This window comes from Akebia trifoliata, unplaced genomic scaffold (genome assembly GCF_017979445.1).
Source record: "Akebia trifoliata isolate Shusen 1 unplaced genomic scaffold, ASM1797944v1 Contig00333, whole genome shotgun sequence".
In the NCBI taxonomy this organism is placed as follows: Eukaryota; Viridiplantae; Streptophyta; class Magnoliopsida; order Ranunculales; family Lardizabalaceae; genus Akebia; species Akebia trifoliata.
In genome coordinates this window covers 33094-52625 of record NW_028236968.1, presented here as the reverse complement: position 1 = coordinate 52625, position 19532 = coordinate 33094, and the positions used below count along the sequence as shown (strand labels likewise).

Here is a 19532-nt window from a genome sequence, read left to right as displayed (position 1 = left end):
TAAATAAATAAAAATCATATTGTTCGCATGAAACATTCCACCTAACCCATATTTATAAGGACTTTTCTAACCTCAACTCACAGTTGATATGCCCCCATCAAACAAACGGTGGAGATAACGAGGAAAAGACTCAAAATTACCTAGAGATCAATACATATTTTTCTAGGGAATACCTAACATCTCAACAGTCTGTTTGATGGGGAACCTCAACCCTAGTTGGAGGATAGAGTTTTCCAACATATATAAAAATAGGTACCAAATAAACTTATAAACCAATATTTAAAAGTATAGATAGCAAACTAGCTCCACATGAAGATAGTAATGGTAGTCATTTTACCCTTGACTGTCTCTTCTGCTCATCTCACGATTGCATTTTCTTCTATAACCCCCTTCCTTTTTTTTATAGACATTTTAAAGATAACCACATAGGGGTAAATATCCAACATTATTGAAGACCAAAAAAAAAATAATAATAATAACGAGAGCCAGACCAGACCAAGCTTCATAATAGCTGAGAATTTTACCACTCTTGTTGTTTCTACTTGTAACATGAGATATGTCAACCTGTGCTCGCCAAATACACAAGTATTGTTGCCATATCCATAGTCGTCACAGGATTTGTGGGTTGATTATGTAGCTTTAAGGTATATCTCAAAATAAAGAGTCAAGATATGAGTAGTTCCGGCACCGACCATACTGAAGGAGGCTACCGTATGTACGGTCCCAAACTCCAATGAAGAGGGACTCTGTGTCTGGACTGAAAGCCACACCAGAGATCTCACCAAAAAAGTCAATCTCTTGCTGCTTCTCATACCCATTCTTTGCATCAAAGACATGCACAAAATCGGCAGGCTCTGCCATCGCCAAAAACTGCCCATCAGAGGTGAAGCGGATCGATCGAATGGCTCCAAGGTTACCCTTGAGGATAGCAACAGATTTTGAGAGGTTCCGAACATCCCAAATGCGGCAAGTCTTGTCCTGGTTTCCAGTGGCGAATGTACGGCCATCGGGGTGCCATGCAGATGCAAATGAAAAATCTAAGTGTCCACAAAGAGGTGTCACCGTCTGCAATGCCAAAATCTCAAAGTTAGTTTACCAATAAAAATAAAAATAAAAAAGTTAGTTTTTTTTTCCCACCATTTTTGATAATCAAAACTCCTTTTCTTCTTTTGTGGTTTGATTTAATCATAAAGTACTTCAGAAACCAAAAAAGAAAAAACAGGAAGGCACGTACCTTTCCAGTGAAGGAGTCCACCAGTATTCCATCAGGATTATCTCCCACAATGACAAGGAGCTTACCATCAGGACTCAGAGAAGTGTGCTGTAACCAGAAAAGAATCCATAAAATATAGAATCATAAATCCAGAGGATAGTGATGAGTTTTTTTCTGGTTAATAATGGAGCCCTAAAAGATACTACTGCTATTTCTTACAGCGACAGCGTATGAAAATTCATATCCCTGTCAATCCTCTATAATGCAAGATGTTCATGTAACTATTTTTTTTATTTTTATTTTTTGCATGTACCTCATGAATCTTGATATTTATGATTATCATGCAAAGACATGGCTTTAGATAAAATTGGAAGAAAGTTGATGTTGACGATACCATGCTTTAATTGCAAAACATGTTTAATTTTAAAATAAAAAGGTGTACATGAAACATACCCATGCCTGTATGCAAATCCACATCCCTAGCTATATTTCAAATCATACAAATCCAAATAACAATCAATCAATATAAGAGAATTACATTTACAGGCCACGGAAAGCGGAAATGCTTTAACAGCTGAAATTTGTCCGCATCAAAGTCTCTAACTCCGCAGTCATTATTTGAAGCCATGAAGTGCACAGAACCACTGAGTGAAATTTCAAGCTAAGTTAGCCTCCATGCGTGAAGAGAAAGACTTCCAAAGGAAAAGAAACAACATACCTTGGACTGTCATAAATCTCAATAGCATTTGTTATTGCATTGTCATCATAGGTTATCTTTGAACAAAAGCTAACTCCAGGTCTATCTAAATACTGCATTTTCACAAGTGAAGATGAATTTCTCAGTCTTTTTTGCTTTTGTGCATTCATGTGTTTTTAAACTAGATCTATACAAAGAAAAGAACTAATGTTACCTTGCAAATAAGTTCACCCTGAAATCCACCAGCCACTAGCAACTTATCTTTGACCACCAATGTACTCACTTGGGTCTGAGTAAATCCTTCCAAAAGACTTCCAGGGTGTTTCTATTATGATCATACAAAATGTAGCCTCAATCAATACAAAATTCTTAGGTGATCAAGTTTCAACCACATTAAATTTATAAGTGCACTATAGATGGTCAATACAGAAGTCGTGAAAAATGCACCTCGCATGGTGCCACATGTCGAGAAAAGTTGAGAACTTCGAACTTCTTTCGAGTTAATGAAGACCAATGAATGACAGAAATTTTTGACATGAGATACACATCATGCTTCGATGTAGCCCAAACCAAATTCCTCAGCTGCAAAGTCAAACAATAAACATATAAGTTAGTCCCATAATATGCATCAAACCCAAGCTGCAAAAAGCTAACAACTAATTACGCGTATGCTTCAAAATCCAGCACAATAAAATATTTTCGAAATTCCCTATATGAACAGTGATATGATGATAAACCCACATATGATACACATTGCGCATTTGACTTGGAATCCATATCCAATTAATAGCATGTTATGGCACATGATGGAACAGAACACCAAAAAATAGGATTCACGTGGATAACCCCATATATTCTGGGCATAGCCTGGATGGTGATGAATTTTTTTTCTAAAATTCATTTCATTAACAAACATTTTTCAGTGAACCACAGGGAGAGATTCTCAGTGCATACATACCATGCGTGCATGATTAATTACACATTGAGGGCCTTTAACTAGGTTAGACTCTAACAATATACTCCTCAAGATAAAAAGTTGCAGATGTTTCCTTCAATTCAGTATTTTTAGGCCATCTGAAAAAAGAGGAATGGATTTTTTTTATGGCATAGAAAGCAACATGGCTTCTCAAGTTTCCATCTACCATACCACATATATTGTACATAGTATCTTTGGAGGAGAGATATTTCTTCTGAGCATAGCATGAGGCAACTTAAGATATACGTACTTCAATTGAGTTTGCAGTGGAGAGTTTGAGATATTAAAAACTACATATATATCTATATATATATATATTGCATCTGTTGCTTGGAAGGAGAGGAGGGAGACCAGTTCAAAGTATTGCCTTGGATGAATAATCACCATTTTATCCTTACTAAGCTTGTGCAGAAGTGTAACTAGATGATACAACCATGAAGAGAACTTAACATCAACTTACCTGGAAATGAAGGATGGTTGATTTCACAGATCTTGTATTGCGCAGGAATTCATAATACATGCCCCCTTTCTTTGTGGGTTTGCATTCCTAATTACAATAACAATAATAATAAAAAAAATCATCATTAACTAACATTAGAGGAGTTTGATATTGGCAGCAAAGAAAAGATGTTTTTACCCTCTCTGAGCCTTGTCCAGATTGTGGAATGTTTTCATAGTTCTTGTACTGTTGTAGCCTTGTTTGCCTGTGCTTATCCCTAGTGATGCTTAATTTATTCCAAGGGATTCCTTGAATATCTTTTCCTTTTCTAGCTTGTGCCGCACAAGTATCTGTTATCTTATGACTCTGCCAAGGGACACCAAAAAATAATTCCCAGTAAACATATTACATTTCTTTGAAGAAGAAAAAATACAATGGAAATAGAAGAATAATTTTTCAAACATGTTGGATTAGATTGGATGGGATTGATCATAAAAAAAATAATAATAATAATTTAAGTACAATTTGGCACTGCAAGAGAGTGTATGACGGACCAAGTAGTGGTGATATTCATCATAATCATCATCATCTGATTCGGAGTTGTCGCCACCCATTCCTCCTCTACCAACAAATTCTTCATCAGCCATGTCATCATCTGCATCAGCCATTTCATAATCATCTTCCATGTACTCCATATCATCTCCTTGGTGGTATTGGGCCATGCACCGCTCCCCCGCAACCTCTAACTCCTAAGGCAAATAAACTTCACAAATCAAGATATTAAAATGGAACTCTAAAAAACCCCAATCATCTATATACATGTTCCAACTCACACGCACAAACTAAACCAATTCAGATTTCAGAAGCGCAATCGCATCATTGATCATACATACAGTGAAGGAAAAATAATAATTAAATAACATAAAATCAAACCTTAGAATTGTTTAATCCGAACCAAATCTTAAGGTCGCTTTTATAAATCAAATCAAAAGCATATAATTATTTTCCATAATTAAACAGATACCCTAAAAATCAAACTTCAAAACCCTAGAATTATGAAAATCGACGAAAAAAACAGAAAAAAAGAGAAAGATCTTTGAAGTTCTCTAACCTTTCTGAGGAAGAGATCGAGCTTCTTCGATCTTCAGATCTCGATCAGGATCTCGCCTGCATCTGAGATCGACCAAAATCAGAAAAAACCTAAAAGGGGAGAGATCAAAACGTTTCCAGGCGACATCGAAAATATATTTCCGGCAAAATGTGACGCACAAGATGTGTTATTTTTCTTCTCTTTTTTACTCTTTTCGTTGTTTTTCTCAACAGAAGGGTCTGTTTGTCTGTCTGCCTGCCTGCCCGGTGAGTGTGGATAATAAATTGGAAAATTACTTAGGAATATAGCGGAGGGATTTCTTTCTAATTAGTTCTCAAGTTTTAGGACTTCTCTTAATAGTTCATTTAGCAAAACTTTCTTTTCTAATCGTTATCTAAACCCCATTCACCACATTTATCTCGATTGAATATCCTAACCGTTCAATCTCAACTTTTTTCATATTAAAAAAACTTGAATTTTAGACATCCCCATGAAATTTTGGAGACTCCATTCCTTGGTAAAGAATTTAATAAAGGGAGAAGTCATTTTCAAAGCCTTTTTTAAGGACATGTAAAAAAAAATTTTAATTATTTTCAATTTTTTCCTTTATTTTTGAATGAAATCAATCAAGGATGATTCTTCTAATTTGAAATCATCTAGACAAGTTGCTATTTCAAATTGAGTGGATTTTACTGGTATTGGATTCACCAATTTTTATTGTCGAGTCGACATTTTCTAAAAATTGTCAGATAAAAAATAATGACCTCAACAATAAAAATATTGACTAAACAATAAATAAAAAGTGGTGAACTCAGACAATTGAAGATATAATGGACTCCTAAATTCTTAAAATTTTGATTGAATGACTTACAATGTGAAAGTGCTGCAATTCATTTGTAAAAGTTAATCAACTCCAACTCTTAAATTCTTAAGAAATTCCAATAAATGATTTGAAACATATAAAAATGTAGCAAACCAATTAAGCCCCACACATTGCCTTGTCTAACTACTAATAGCTTGAGACAATCAAGTACTTTGTTCTTAGAAGTGTCCAGATCTTAATTTTGAATACAGTTTTTTTTTAATCTAGTTATTTTATAATCCTTAATTTTCTAATACAATATTGAGAGAGTTCTAACTTAGAATTTGCGTCCCTCTTTTTATCCACCTAAACCACATCTATACTATTATAATGAGAGAAGGCATACCACATCTATACTATTATAATGAGAGAAGGCATAGTTGCGCAGCTCAACACCAAAATTTGGATTCCAAAATGTTCTCAACTTAACATTTAAGCTTAATATGATTAAAAGTCGTGCTAGAGTATCTCAAGTTTATCGCACCCTCCCTTAATTTAAATTAGAAATAAACCCTTCAAAGATATGTGCATTTGCACATGCCCCCTTCTAGTAGTCTATTAATAATCTATACACCACCATGTCCATGACATGAACATAAACAATTAAGTATAAAATACATTAAATGATAAATGAAATTTTCTCTATTACTGAATATATAAGTATCATTTTCCATGCTTATTAGATACCTCTCCGCCATTTTAGCGATGTTATCATAGAAGCAGTATCCCAATAAAAAAAATATCAACTAATATTACAAAAGTACAAAAGAGTAACATAATTATTTCAAAATTTCCACAGAATAATTTTTTTTTTTCTTCGAACTATTCTATTGTATGATTGATTTGTTTTATATAAAAAAAAGGCAGCAATGCTTTTCCTGAAGCATGCTGCATTAGAATTTAGATGACTATAGTAGGAAATCACTACCCACCCCCCTTGAGAAAAGGAAGAATGTTCTAAGAGTTGCTCTATTGGGGCAAAGATCAACAGTTACTATATTCACGATGCAACGTGCAACATAAATTATGAAATGTCATCCTCAAAAGGACATAAAAAGTGTAAAAAATTATTCCAGGCCCACAAAGTATACTCAATAACACACATGAAATTGACCGAAAGCTCAGCTTTGATGATGATAATAGCCCACCAATGCAAGATTGAATGGATGGCAGATTGTTGTCTCTGCATACTATGACTATCAAGGTGGGGTTGAACATGTTTCACAACCACTTTCTCCAAGTGGCTGCCTTCTTATCGCCAGACAAGAATCTGGGTATATTTAGTAGACTATTAACCCGGGTAACACCTTCTAGGGCCGACCACTCCTCGTCTTCGGCTGTTGAAATGCATTCAGCAAGGCTCCTGGTAGATTGACACCTCTCAGGACGCTTTTCCTCCATTGACTCGGAAACAGGTACAATTTCATCAGAGCTTCGGAGTGCGCAAGAGTTTTGAAGAAAAACAGGACTATGAGCCAAATCACCAACCAGATATGAACCCTGCTCATTCCCATCTGTTTTTTCTCTTTCCTTCCAAGTTGAAATCGTGGGTTCCACCAACTCCTCACGTCTCCCTTCTAAAGCATTCTCCTCCTCCTGAACTTGATTGACTGCAGAAGGATGTTCCAAAAAGAGACAAACAACAGCACAATCATCACTTTTTGATGTTGGGAACTTGAGCCTCCATGCTCGAACGGCACAGTCTACAAGAGCTCTGGCAGCTGTTGCATTACTTGGGGCTGATGCCACTATATCTATGACTTCTTTGTTCGACAGAACATCCCAGACCTGCATAAAAGTCTAGCTCTTCAATTTGAACACTGAAAATTAAAAGATCTAGACTTATAAACTCCAACTAAGAATTGATTCAGCATAGCTAATAGATGGATACTGCAGAAGGTTGATCAGCAACAGAAAAAATGTAGAAATTAAGTACAGAAGCCTATATGGTAAGCCAAAGCATCAATGAGATCAAGAGCATCTATTCAACGAAACCAATTGCATATTCCTATGTTGATATAACAATAAAAAAATTAAGACAATCCTTCTGCATAAAAAATCAGTGTATCTCATCACAAAAGGTAGGTTGTGATGGAGAATGATTTATTTAGTATATAATATATCAATGAGGATCTTCTACATTAGAAGTATTAATAATTACTTAGAATCTTCATTAAGTTATTTTTTATATATTGGTTGTTGATGTAATATCTATAAATAACCTATTAGGGTTCATGTAATAATCACCCAAGAATTATCAATCAAGCATAATGATTATCAATAAAGTTCATTCTCTTCAATTACACCAACAATTAATTTAAATGAAAAGAGGAGAAAAAATACCCCATCAGTGGCTAGAACAATGAACTCATCTCTCCCTGTCAAATGATGATAATAAACATCTGGAACAGAAATCAAACCAAAATCCTTGAGACAGAAGTCTCCAAATGCTCTAGCCATTGCTAAGCCAGGTGAGTCATTGTTGGGCAACCATACACGTGGAACCTCCGGCTCATCCGGTAAAGCAAAGACCCTTCCTTTGCATCGATGAATCCTAGCAGCTTCCCCTACATATAACAAGCATGATGTTCTTTTCATGGGCAACCACATTTCATTTAAAGAAAAGAAATGCATGAAAGCTGAGCAGTAAGTAGCTGTGAATTTATGTCGTCATACTAATCTACAGGAGCCTTTTTTGATACAAGACAGAAGAAAACTAAAGGAACTAGTAGGAGAAGATACAGCAAAGGAAGCATACGTGGAAGATTGGGCTTCAAATCCACGGTCAATTGTACAGCAATCAAACAGTTGTCTTTATCTCTCGTTCCCAGTACTGCCCTCGAGTCTCCAACATTTGCGATTACGAGATCTTGACCCTAGAGAATCAAATGTTGCATATCTTGCATTGATCTCAAATTGGTGAGAGGAGGTAAGATAAAAAGTCATTTAAGAGCATCATATAAATAGTTACCCGCTTTACCATAGTGACCGCTGTAGTTCCACTGCAGAAACAATCTATTGTTGGATGCAGCTTTAATTCTTTATCCATTAACTTAAAAGCCTTCAACAAAGACTGTTTCAATGGCAGATACATCTGTGGGAGCTTCACATTTTCATCATCTAAGGACTCACACCACTCATCATCCATGCTAAAAGATGCTGTTTCCTCAGAATCCAACGTCACAACCACATTGCTCTTCCGGTCATTACTGGAATTTGCTTTCCATTGGGAGCACAGCTTAAGAGGAAGGGAATCTCGAACTCTCTTGGCAACCATATGACCGTAAGGACCATGACCATCGAATACTCCACAGAAAATTGTATCATTTTCTGAACTGAAATTCTGAAGTGATGAACCCAGACAAATCAATATTTACTGATGACACACACACACACACACACACACACACACATATACATGCATAAGCAGTTGCACTAATTCCAACAGCATAACCATGAATATATTGCAGTCGCAGAAGTGCAGTCCGAGCACTAAAACAAAAATAGATATAAATCTAGTCCTATGTTGATATAACAATAAAAAAAATTAAGACACTATGAGCATACTTGAGTGCAGGAATTTCATGGCCAATCGCCGGCAAGGGTTAACCCTCAATTGAGGAAAAACACCTATAAACAGTTTTGCCTTTTGACCACAAAATAGTGTAAGATGCACAAAACCATGGGTTGACCGTGACCCACATTCCCTAACCTGCTCCATCCAAACAAGAAGTTAAGTTCATTTACAACGTTAGGTCTCATGAGGCCAGACCAAACCATGCAGCCAAACACCACTTGAGCAAAGGAGATGACTTGACTAAACCACCATAACAGAATATGCAAAGAAAGCAAACACTTTTCCCTTAGTATATGAGATTCTTCTGTGTTATGTGAGTGAGGTGCAAAGTAGGAAAACTAAGTTCTAAACTGCCAGCCCATTCTAGTTCATCAACACCAGTAGTGACCAGTAGTGACCATAGGCTTTGGAACCAAATAGTTACATTGGCTTCTTGTAATGCAAGTGCCATTCTGGACAGAGAATCGCAGGGAGGAGCCGGGATTTTATTTACGTGGGGGCAACTAAGACCCTTATAAAATTTAAAAAAAATTGTGGGAGAAATTGTAGCGGACTTTGTTTTTCACTGCTACAACATATAAGTAGCAAAGGTGTTGGCTAATAGGATGAAAGAGGTGATTGAAGGTTTGATAGAGCCGGAGCAAGGAGATTTTGTGAAAGGGGGGGACAAATCTTGGATGGCGTCTTAATAGCAAACGAGTGCATTAATTTCAGGAAAGATTTGATAAATCAGATCTAGTGTGTAAGATCGACATCCACAAGGCCTATGATCATGTGAATTGGGCAATCTAAGATATTTGAAGCAGTAAACGGGGTTTGGGGATATTTGGATAGAGTGGATAATGAAGTGCGTAACCTCAAACTCTTTTTTGATCCTCGTTAATGGAAGTCATATTGGTTTCTAAAGGAGCTTGCATGGCTCTAGGCAAGTGTTGCTAAATTTATCCCGTCCGCTATTTCATATGTGATTACGGGTCGAACCAAAACAAAATACTTTTTCTTGGTAGGTGTGATCCGTTGGACATAGATCCAATTTTTCAATTTTTTGGATTCTTTAGAATTTTTTTTTCCCGTTCCTGGTGGTATCAAGATGCCGCTGTGCCAGGATATCTTATCCGTCTCTCCAGGAAAATGGATATCCCCAGAAAATATTTTCAGTTCAAGCCTTTTTTTTTTTCTTTCCACTCGAACTAATCCGCCCACTCGGCTTTTTATATTTAAAGTTATTTGTGTATCTACTCCAATGATACTATTGTTCCGTACCATTATGGAAGAAGATCCGGGTAAGATATGCACCTCCTCGGGAATGAAAAAAAATCGATCGATTTTCAGTTGGTCTTTTGACCTCTCCCCTATGTTGTTTGTGTTGGTTGTGGAAGTGTTGGGCCGATTTTTTAAAAGGGCAAATAGTCTTGGGGAGATTTCCAACTTCACGATGGGAGCAAATGATTCCAACGTGTCTTTTCTACGATTTGTTGAAGATGCGGTGATCTTTTTGGATGCGTCTAACGATAAGGTGAGGTACTTGAGGGGGATTCTTTGTTAATTTGAACGAGTTTCATACTTAAGGATAAATTTTAGAAAAAGTAAATTGTTTCAGGTTGGGGGTGACGTGGGGGTTTCTAGGTGGGTAACAATGTTTGGTTGTCAAAGAGATGTTCTCCTAACATCGTATATAGGATTGCCTAGGAGCAAGTCAATCTGGGATTCGGTGGTCGAACGGATGGAAGGGAAACTAAAATCTTGGAAAGCCAGGTATTTGTCCAAAGGTGGGGGGACCACTCTAATCAAAAGTATGCTAACTAGCATCCTGGTTACTACCTACCTTTGTTTACTATCCCTAAGAGTGTGGAGGGATTAGAAAAATTGATAAGGGACTTTTTGTGGCATGATAAGAATGGGTTGAAAAATTTTCATTGGATAAATTAGAAAGTGGTTTGTCAGTTGAAAAAGGATGGGGGTTAAGGCATAAGGGGTTTTAGAGTTTCCAATGGGGGCGCTGTTAGGTAAGTGGTTGTGGAGGTTTGGAGTGGAAACCTCTAATCTTTGGACGATGATAGTTAGATCAATATGGGAAAAATTGAAATGGTTGGGAGAGTGGGAAGGTCAAAGTGTCTTATGGGTGTAGCATGTGGAAAGGGATAACGAAAGTTGGGTCGGAGTTTAAGAAGTGGGAGAAATTCAAAGTGGGTAAGGGTGACAAGATCATATTTTGGGAGGATTGGTGGTGTGGTGACTCATCTCTCTGCTCTCGTTTTCCATGTCTCTACAACCTTTTTTTGAAAAAAGGATTGCCATGTGTTGCATTCTTGAACTTTGAGAGAATCGAACCCGTAAGAGACCTTGGTTTCAAGAGGCGCTTCAATGAGTGGGAAATTCAAGACCTTCAAGAGCTTACGTCTCAGCTTGATCAAACTCATTGGGTGGTCATAAAAGATGATGGAAGGGAGTGGACTCGTACTAAGGTCCTAAACTTTACTGTTAGTTCCTTCGCCTTAGGATGTCCTTATCTACCACTCCTTTGAATTTTCCTTTTAAATTCATATGGGATCTGAAAGCCCCCTCACGAGTTTGTTTCTTCATTTGGCAAGCTACACTTAACAAACTTCCTATTCTTGACCATCTAATTAAGCAGGGATTCATAACTCCAAATTTTTGCCATTTTTGTAACTTGAATAGGGAATCAGTTTGCCATATTTTGATTCATTGTCACTTAGCTCATTGCATTTGGTCTCATTTCTTTAGTCTTTTTAAAATCTTTTGGATAAATCTTATCTCAGTGCTTTCCTTACTGCAAAGTTGATATTCATCCTTGTTTTTGGGGAGAAGGAAAATCCTTTAGAGGTTTCTTCATTTTGCTATTACGTTGGGGATTTTGTTGGAAAGGAATAGGATGATCTTCAAAGGTGTTTTGGCTTCTAGTCGGGATGTTATTTGGAACATTTTGGGGTTGTATTTCTTTTGGTGCAAGTTGTGCCCTGAATTTAAAGGGGTCTTCTTCTAGGACTTCGTTTTTAGATGGGACTCTGTATGTAATAGTTAGGTGTTTTGCTTTGTTGGTCATCTCGACCAACCATAGTATTTATCTTCTTTGCTCAATAAAATTTATAGTTGTCAGCAAAAAAAACAAAAAAATTGTTATAGTTTTTAAAAAAGTTTATGGGGGCAGTACCCCAATTGCCTCTACTGTTAATCCGCCTATTGAATAACTCTATTTTATGAATTTTTTATGTATGTCATTTTTTATCTTTTCCTCTTATTAGACCTTGTAATTACCTTTCAAAGCCTAATTAGGGATTTGTAATTAAATTAATAGTTTTTCTCTGAATTCAATTTGGTATCAGAGCCTACCCCCATCGACCCCTTCTTTCTTGCTACAAACTCCATCGTCCCTCTCCTCCCTTACATCCATCTTCAACACCTCTAGTCTTTAGATTCGTCTTCACCCCTACAGGGGTTTTTTATCACACCACACGATAAAAGTGTTAGAATACACTGCAGCTTAAGGCAATAGCAGAGTTGCTGTCTTTTTTGGTGGCTGTTAAGCCAAATGATGGTCATTGGACCATCCACAGAGACCTGCAGCAACAAGCCCTTGGTTGTTTGACACCTACGTGGCCTACGATAATAGCAGTGGTGTTGTTTGGGATCTACGACAATAGTAATGGTGTTGTTTGGGACTTACAACAACAACAGTGGTGTTGTTTGGGGCCTCGATCACAGCAGTGATGTTGTTTAGGGCCTACGACCATAGCAGTGGTGCTGTGTGGGGGTTCCGATCATAGCAGATTTGCTATTTGGAGGCTGCGATCACAGCAACTTGCTGTTTGAGGGTTGCAACAACAACAAACCTGCTGTTTGGAGACTGCGAGCACAACAACCTTGCTATTAGAGGGTTGCGACAACAACCAACTGTTATTCGGAAATTTTTGGGGCATGTGAAAGCCACTAGAACCTTATTTGAGTATTACAGCAGCCGCAAAACTGCTTCGTGGTGCCATATGATTGAGTTGATGGATGTTCAGATCACCTTCAACAATGTTTGATCATCTTCCACACCACACCTCTTATGATCGTGTATTACCACCTTTAGGGTGTTGCGATCAGTTTCTTATTTGAACTCTCTCCAATCCAAAGCACATCAATTTTTTTGATGGCCTCCGAGACATCTTCCTTCTCGATCACTAGTAATAATGATGGATCGGGCGGTCTTCCCTCTCATTCGATCGACTTTTCAAGTATCCAAATCACCACCTTGAAATTAAATGGTCCTAATTACCTTCTTTGGGCCCAATCAGTTGAAATGTTTTTTGGTGGAAAAGAAAATATCGGGTACCTCACAAGGGCAGATAAACAACTTGCACCAACAGACACCAATTACCCCCAATGGTTTGCTAATGACTCAATAGTCCGTTCTTAACTAGTTACATCTATGCAACCACACATTGCGGCTAGTTTTATATTCTCTAAGACTGCAAAACAAATATGGGATTCTGCAAAGAGTATCTACTCGCAACGTCAAAACAATATCCGGATCTTTAACTTAGAGCGTGAGATTTCCTGTCTCTCACAAGATGACTCTTCAGTTACCACCTATCACAACTACGTGCTTGATGGGAAAAATTCACCTTCAATTCATCATCCTATGTTTAGAAGGACCCTTTTGATGAGGCATTATATGCGTTGATTCTGGATAAGAATTGAGTTTTTCAGTTTCTAGTCGGTCTCCGAGATGAGTTTGAGTATGCGAGAGTTCATTTATTAGGTATGGATCCATTTTCGTCCCTACAGACTGCATATTCTTATGTCTTAGCTGATTAGAGTTGTCGTACAGTTGTCCTGCCCCACTCTTCTGGAGACCACTTTGCAATGCTTGCTCGCATACCTTCTCCACAACCTCCCAACAGATCTCTGCCTACACGTCAACGATATAAATATGATCATTGTGGAAAGTTGGGTCACATGTAAGCCTGTCGCTATGCTCTTCATGATCATCATAGTCAACAATGTCAACTATCTAACTGATCCTCAACTCATGTAATCTCTTAGTCGACTTTTGATCAGGCTCTCCCTTCAGCTATTACCTCATCCTCGGAGTCAGTATCTGTCCTAGACTACGCTTGAAAGGTTCAGGAAATTCTTCATTCAGATAGAGACTTCATCTTAGCCAGTTTCTACTTTCGCTTACTCAAGTACCTTTGCATATTTGCACACAATGTTTCTACCACTTACTCACCATGGATCATTGATTCTGGGGCCTCAGATAACATGACTAGTATGTCCTCCCTGTTCCAAACCTATAGTACTTGTTTTAGTCATCGCAAGATTCACCTTGTTGATGGTTATTTATCTTCTATCGTTGGTCAAGGTCATTTTTCTGTTACACCTTCTCTAGCATTATCTAATACACTGCATGTTCCTCAACTTACTAATCTTATCTTTGTTAGTAACATTACCAAACATTTGAACTGCAATGTAATCTTTTATCCCTCTCATTGTATCTTTCAGGATTTGGAGTCGAAAAAGACAATTGCCACTGGACGTGAAGTGAATGGCTTGTATCTTTTGGATGCATTTGTTTTACCTAGCACCCATTCTATTTCTCAGTTTAGTAATAATAGTCAGTCTAATAAGGTTCTTGCAATGCTTTGGCACTTACACTTAGGTCATATTTCCTTTGAATATTTGAAACACATGTTCCCTACTTTATTTAATAATACCAATTCGCTTGATTTTTCTTGTGAAACTTGTCAATTAGTTAAACATGTTCGTTCTCATTATCCTATTAGTATAAATATTATTGCACCTACTATGTTTGACCTAATTCATTCTGATGTGTGGAATCCTTCTCCCGTAACATCTACTCTTGATTTTCACTATTTTGTCATGTTCATCGATGACCACAGTCGTACCACTTGAGTCTATCTTATGAAACACAAGAGTGAAGTATATATAATCTTCAAGCAATTTCTTGCTATGATTCATACCCAGTTTGATCGTACCGTCAAGACTTTCCGTTCTGATCATAGTACAAAATACACTTATAGTGAGGTTTTAAAACTTTATTTAAAGTCGGGTATTGAGTATCAAATGTACAATATTAAGACTCTTCAACAGAATGGTCAATCAGAAAAGAAAAATCATCTTATTCTAGAGTTAGCCTGTGCCTTCTGTATTGGCATAAACATGCCATAATTCTATTGGGTCAATGCAATTCTTACCGTCATTTACCTTATTAATTGGACCCCTTCTCGAGTTCTTCATTTTGCCACTCCCTTCTCTAAGCTCCATCCGCATCGTCCATTATTTCTGTTTCCTCCACGTGTGTTTGAGTGTGTTTGTTTTGTTCAAATTCTTGATCAAACTCGTACTAAACTTGATCCTAAGGCTATTAAATATATTTTTTTTGTTATTCCTCTACCCAAAAAGGCTACCGTTGTTATCACCCTCCCTCTCGAAGGCGTTTTATTTCTCAGGATGTCTCTTTCTTTGAGTATACCCCATACTACATTGGGTCAGTTGGCATTCAGTTGAAGTGGTTTCCTCTAGATTATCTTGATGATAATGACCCATCTCCCTTGTTATTTCCCCTTCCCATGCATGTTCCTCCTTCTCCATCTCCTATCAGTTAGTCACTTTCTCATTTGCAAGTTTACTCTCGACGGCCACACACTCCTCCCATCATTTCTATGTCAAACCAACTTGTTTCCTCGCCTCCAACTCCGCCTCCTACTGTCCATTGTGATTATCATCCTATTGCCACTCGCAAGGGTAAGCGCATGTGTACTTATCCCATATTTAATTATGTATCTGATTTCACTCTCTCACCCTCCTATCAGAGTTTTCTTGATTTTGTTTCCGTTGTTTTTCTTCCTAATAGTAATGCAGATGTTATTGCTCATCTTGAGTGGCGAGCAACTATGATGGATGAATTGAATGCTAGTGAAAAAACTTAGACTTGGGAACTAGTTCCTCTTCCGCTTGAAAGGAAGGTTGGAAGTTGCCGATGGGTGTTTGCCATTAAGCATAATCCTGACGGTTCTATTACTCATTATAAGGCCCATCTAATGGCCAAAGGTTATGCTTAAACTTATGGGATTGATTACCAGGAGACATTTGCTCCCATTGCCAAAATGACCACCATCCGCATTCTTTTTTCTGTTGCTACTATCCGAGGATAGCCCCTCTTTCAGTTAGATGTCAAGAATGTGTTTCTTAATGGTGATATTCAGGAAAAGGTCTATATGGTTCAACATCTTGGTTTTCTTACAACAACCTCCTTTGGCCATGTCTGTCATCTCTGTCGTTCTCTCTATGGTCTAAAGCAATCTCCTCACGCATGGTCTAAGAGATTTACTAAGGTAATGCTTCAGTTTAATTTCCATCAAAATTCTGCTAATCATACCCTTTTTCTATGTCACTCCCAGGAAAAAACTGTCACTCTGATTGTTTATGTGGATAATATTATCCTTACTAGAGATGATGACGACAACGACATTGTAGAGGTAAAATCCCACTTAAGACGTCAATTTGATATTAAGGACCTTGGGCATCTTCGTTATTTTTTGGGCATTGAGGTTGCACGGTCCCATTCTCGTATCTTTATTTCTCAGCGTAAATATGTCCTTGATTTACTTAGTGACTTTGGTCAGCTTGGTTCTCGTCCCGCCAATACTCCTATCGAACATAATCACCAGTTGATTGATTCTGAGGGGGAATGTTTGCCAGATATTAGTCAATATCAACGTCTTGTGGGAAAGTTGATCTATTTGGCTATGACTCGTCCCGACATTGCCTATGTTGTTAGTGTTATAAGTCAGTTTATGCATTCTCCTCTCACATCTCATCTTATTAATGTCTATCGTATTCTTAGATATCTTAAGGGATATCCTGGTCGAGGTATTTTATTCAGTAATCATGGTCATCTTCGCGTTGAGGCATGGACTAATGCAGATTATGTTGGTTCAGTGACTGATAAACGGTCAACTTTTGGGAACTGTACTAAAGTTGGTGGTAACTTGATAACTTGGCGCAGAAAAATGCAAGATGTGGTTTCTTGGTCAAGTGCTGAGTCTATGGCACTTTGATTGTGTAAGTTATTGTAGCTCAAGACCTTACTAGATGATCTGTGTTTTCCCGTGACAGCCCCCTTCTCACTATATTGTGATAACAAATCAACTATTGTCATAGTAGCAAATTTGGTTCAACGCGACAAAACGAAGCATATCGAAGTTGATAGACATTTAATTAAACAAAAGATTATTTCTAGGCTAATTTGTACTCCTTTTGTTCCTACATCTCAGCAATTTGCTAATATTCTTACTAAAGGTGTTAGCAAAAACGCCTTTCAAGGTGTCTTGTCCAAGTTGGGCGTTACTGATATCCATGCACCAACTTGAGGGGTAGTGTTGAATAACTCTATTTAATGTGTTTTTTATGTCTTTGTCCTTTTTTGTCTTTTCCTCTTATTAGACCTTGTAATTACCTTTAAAAGTCTAATTAGGACTTCGTAATTAAATTAATCAAGTTTTTCTCTCAATTCAATTACGCCCCTAGAGAAGACACTAATGTAGACAACACCAAAGATTCAAGCTAATATCATATTGTGACAACAAACTGGCACCAACATGACGATGAATGAAAACCTAGTTTTGTGTGTCCCCCTTGCAATATCTTCTCTATGGAGGTTCATTTGATACTGGTTTTTCAAGGTAGTGATGGTAGCAACACCAAAACATTTAATAAGCTACATAAAACATGCATTGATTTTGTTGAAGGATGTCAACTTGTGAAATGATGACCATGTTAATGCAAACAGGTAAAAACTGAGTGCACACACTTGATGAGTTTTTATTTTATTTTCTTTGATGAGTACAATTCATCATGTTGGTAATTGATCTCAACTAGCTGAAACACGTTAATAACAAATACATGATAGAAAGAAAAAAAAAGAGAAGCAAAATAACAAGTCTTTTCAATGTTGAACTTGAACTTGTACAAGGTATGCTAAGTCACCATAAGTGTTTCCAACAATCTCAAAGACATACTCCAAGGGTGTTCCTAAAGAGGCCTTAATAACATGTCCTAAGCCAAAAAGAAGTGGGCATGCACTAAGGGCATACACTTGGTGGACTGGGGTAAGAAACATGTATTCCCCCCAACTCAATAGGGAGCAAACTCCTTCGCCACAAAGCATAGAATCTAATAATTGCCAGAAATCTGTGAGGGAATCAAATATTATTGACTCATCATCGTCAAAAAGTCCATGATTGTAGTGATAACACAGACCTGGGTTCATGACCATACCTTCATAGAGATTGCATATGCACATTTCACTACAATCTTGATTGCCTTTCGTTTCCAATATATATATATATATTTTAAAAACATTCCTTCTCAAGTCGAGTATATTTTCTCTTATAGAAGCAAGCAGCATATATCTTCTCCCTATCCTTTTCATAGAAAAAGGATTGAAGTCTAAACTACCTCTTCTCTTGCAAGCAAGCAAGCAATTGCAAACAAGATTTGATTTTAACTGTGGCCTCAGTCAGTTTGAGAAATTCCAGAAAAAAGAAAATAGAGAAATACTGAAGTTAATTGGTAGTAAAATTAAAATTGTTTTTTTTTTTTTTTTAAATTTATTTCAAAGGTCTTCTTGATGGGAAAAAAAAATAGTATTTTAGAGAATGCTTTGAGAAGTTGAACCTTTTCTCAAGACTCAAGGGGAGATTTGTTGCGTTTTCCAAAAGGAAGCCATACAGAAGAAATAGTGAAGGTAGCTTTTCTAATTTCTATAGAGAAATAAGTGAGTGATTTGTTTTGTATTTGTTGTAGCACTAAGTACTAACCTCCCAGACGAGCATAGCATCTTGATTAATTCCTTTCCTTCCCTGCTGAGTAAACAAACATGCCACGTCACTGCCTCCACTGACGAACATTCTTCCAGGGATTCTATGGAGCTCACGTTCTTCTGCACTCCCTCCGAAGCTTCGATTCTCATCCAAATCTAAGATCCCCCTCTTCTTCTTCTTCTTCTTATTCTTATTCTTATTCTTCTTGTTCCAGTTCCCCGAACAGAGGAGCATCTTAAAGAGAGAAGGAGATGATGCGGTAGTGATAGAGCTAGGGAAGTCCACGGAGTCTAGGGTTACTTCTCTACTCCCTTGGCTCGAATAACACGAACCCATTCGATCGATCGATCGATCCTCTTTATCAATCTATCTAACTACAATATATTATACGATGGTGCTGATGTTGACAAGAGAGTACGAGGAAGACAGATAGTGGCACACAGATGTTGCAGTTTTCAATTTTATTTTTTACATAATATATATGATGATGGTTGTAATGGTATCAGTGAGACGACGATAGAGGAGAGGACAGACCAAGGGACGAGGGTTCTTCAATAGAGTTAGAGAGAGAAAATCTCCAAATGAGGACGGCCTTTTTTTTTTCGGCTTAAAAAGTAAGTAGTGGATATGGTCGTCCGAATCCCACTTTCATCTCCAAATGTGTTATTAGATTAGACTCTTCCCTTTAGTAGTAATAACTTGTCTGTCTGGATTCTGGATTGAATTTTTAATTGACTTCTCTTCTGAGTTCTGAATCTCAATTGAAACCAAGAAACTCGTTTAACTTCACTTATGAGCATGGTTTTAAAACTCAGTTTCGCATCTCG

General features: G+C 37.3%; 2 protein-coding genes across 4 annotated transcripts; both read right to left on the bottom strand.

Annotated features, from left to right (window-relative positions):
• Positions 1 to 243: 243 nt before the first annotated feature.
• Positions 244 to 4689, bottom strand: LOC147381618 (putative WD repeat-containing protein C2A9.03). 2 transcript variants are annotated; one of them, XM_086430170.1, is made up of 10 exons: positions 4437 to 4689; positions 3880 to 4088; positions 3524 to 3691; positions 3347 to 3433; positions 2358 to 2492; positions 2125 to 2235; positions 1932 to 2023; positions 1752 to 1857; positions 1235 to 1321; positions 244 to 1065 (listed from the first exon to the last, which is right to left on the bottom strand). In XM_086430170.1, exons 2-10 carry the CDS (start codon positions 4045 to 4047, stop codon positions 652 to 654), a joined length of 1368 nt encoding a protein of 455 aa, XP_086286296.1. In that variant the 5' UTR covers positions 4048 to 4088; positions 4437 to 4689; the 3' UTR covers positions 244 to 651. The 2 variants fall into 2 exon arrangements, with proteins under 2 accessions (XP_086286296.1, XP_086286295.1); XM_086430169.1 differs by having other exon boundaries at positions 3880 to 4074; positions 4437 to 4688.
• A 1378-nt stretch (positions 4690 to 6067) lies between these two features.
• LOC147381617 (Protein phosphatase 2C family protein) lies at positions 6068 to 19460 on the bottom strand. Of its 2 annotated transcripts, none has more exons than XM_086430163.1 (5): positions 18703 to 19460; positions 8258 to 8620; positions 8036 to 8153; positions 7621 to 7844; positions 6068 to 7065 (listed from the first exon to the last, which is right to left on the bottom strand). In XM_086430163.1, exons 1-5 carry the CDS (start codon positions 19039 to 19041, stop codon positions 6499 to 6501), a joined length of 1611 nt encoding a protein of 536 aa, XP_086286289.1. In that variant the 5' UTR covers positions 19042 to 19460; the 3' UTR covers positions 6068 to 6498. The 2 variants fall into 2 exon arrangements, with proteins under 2 accessions (XP_086286289.1, XP_086286288.1); XM_086430162.1 differs by having other exon boundaries at positions 8249 to 8620; positions 18703 to 19428.
• Positions 19461 to 19532: the final 72 nt, after the last annotated feature.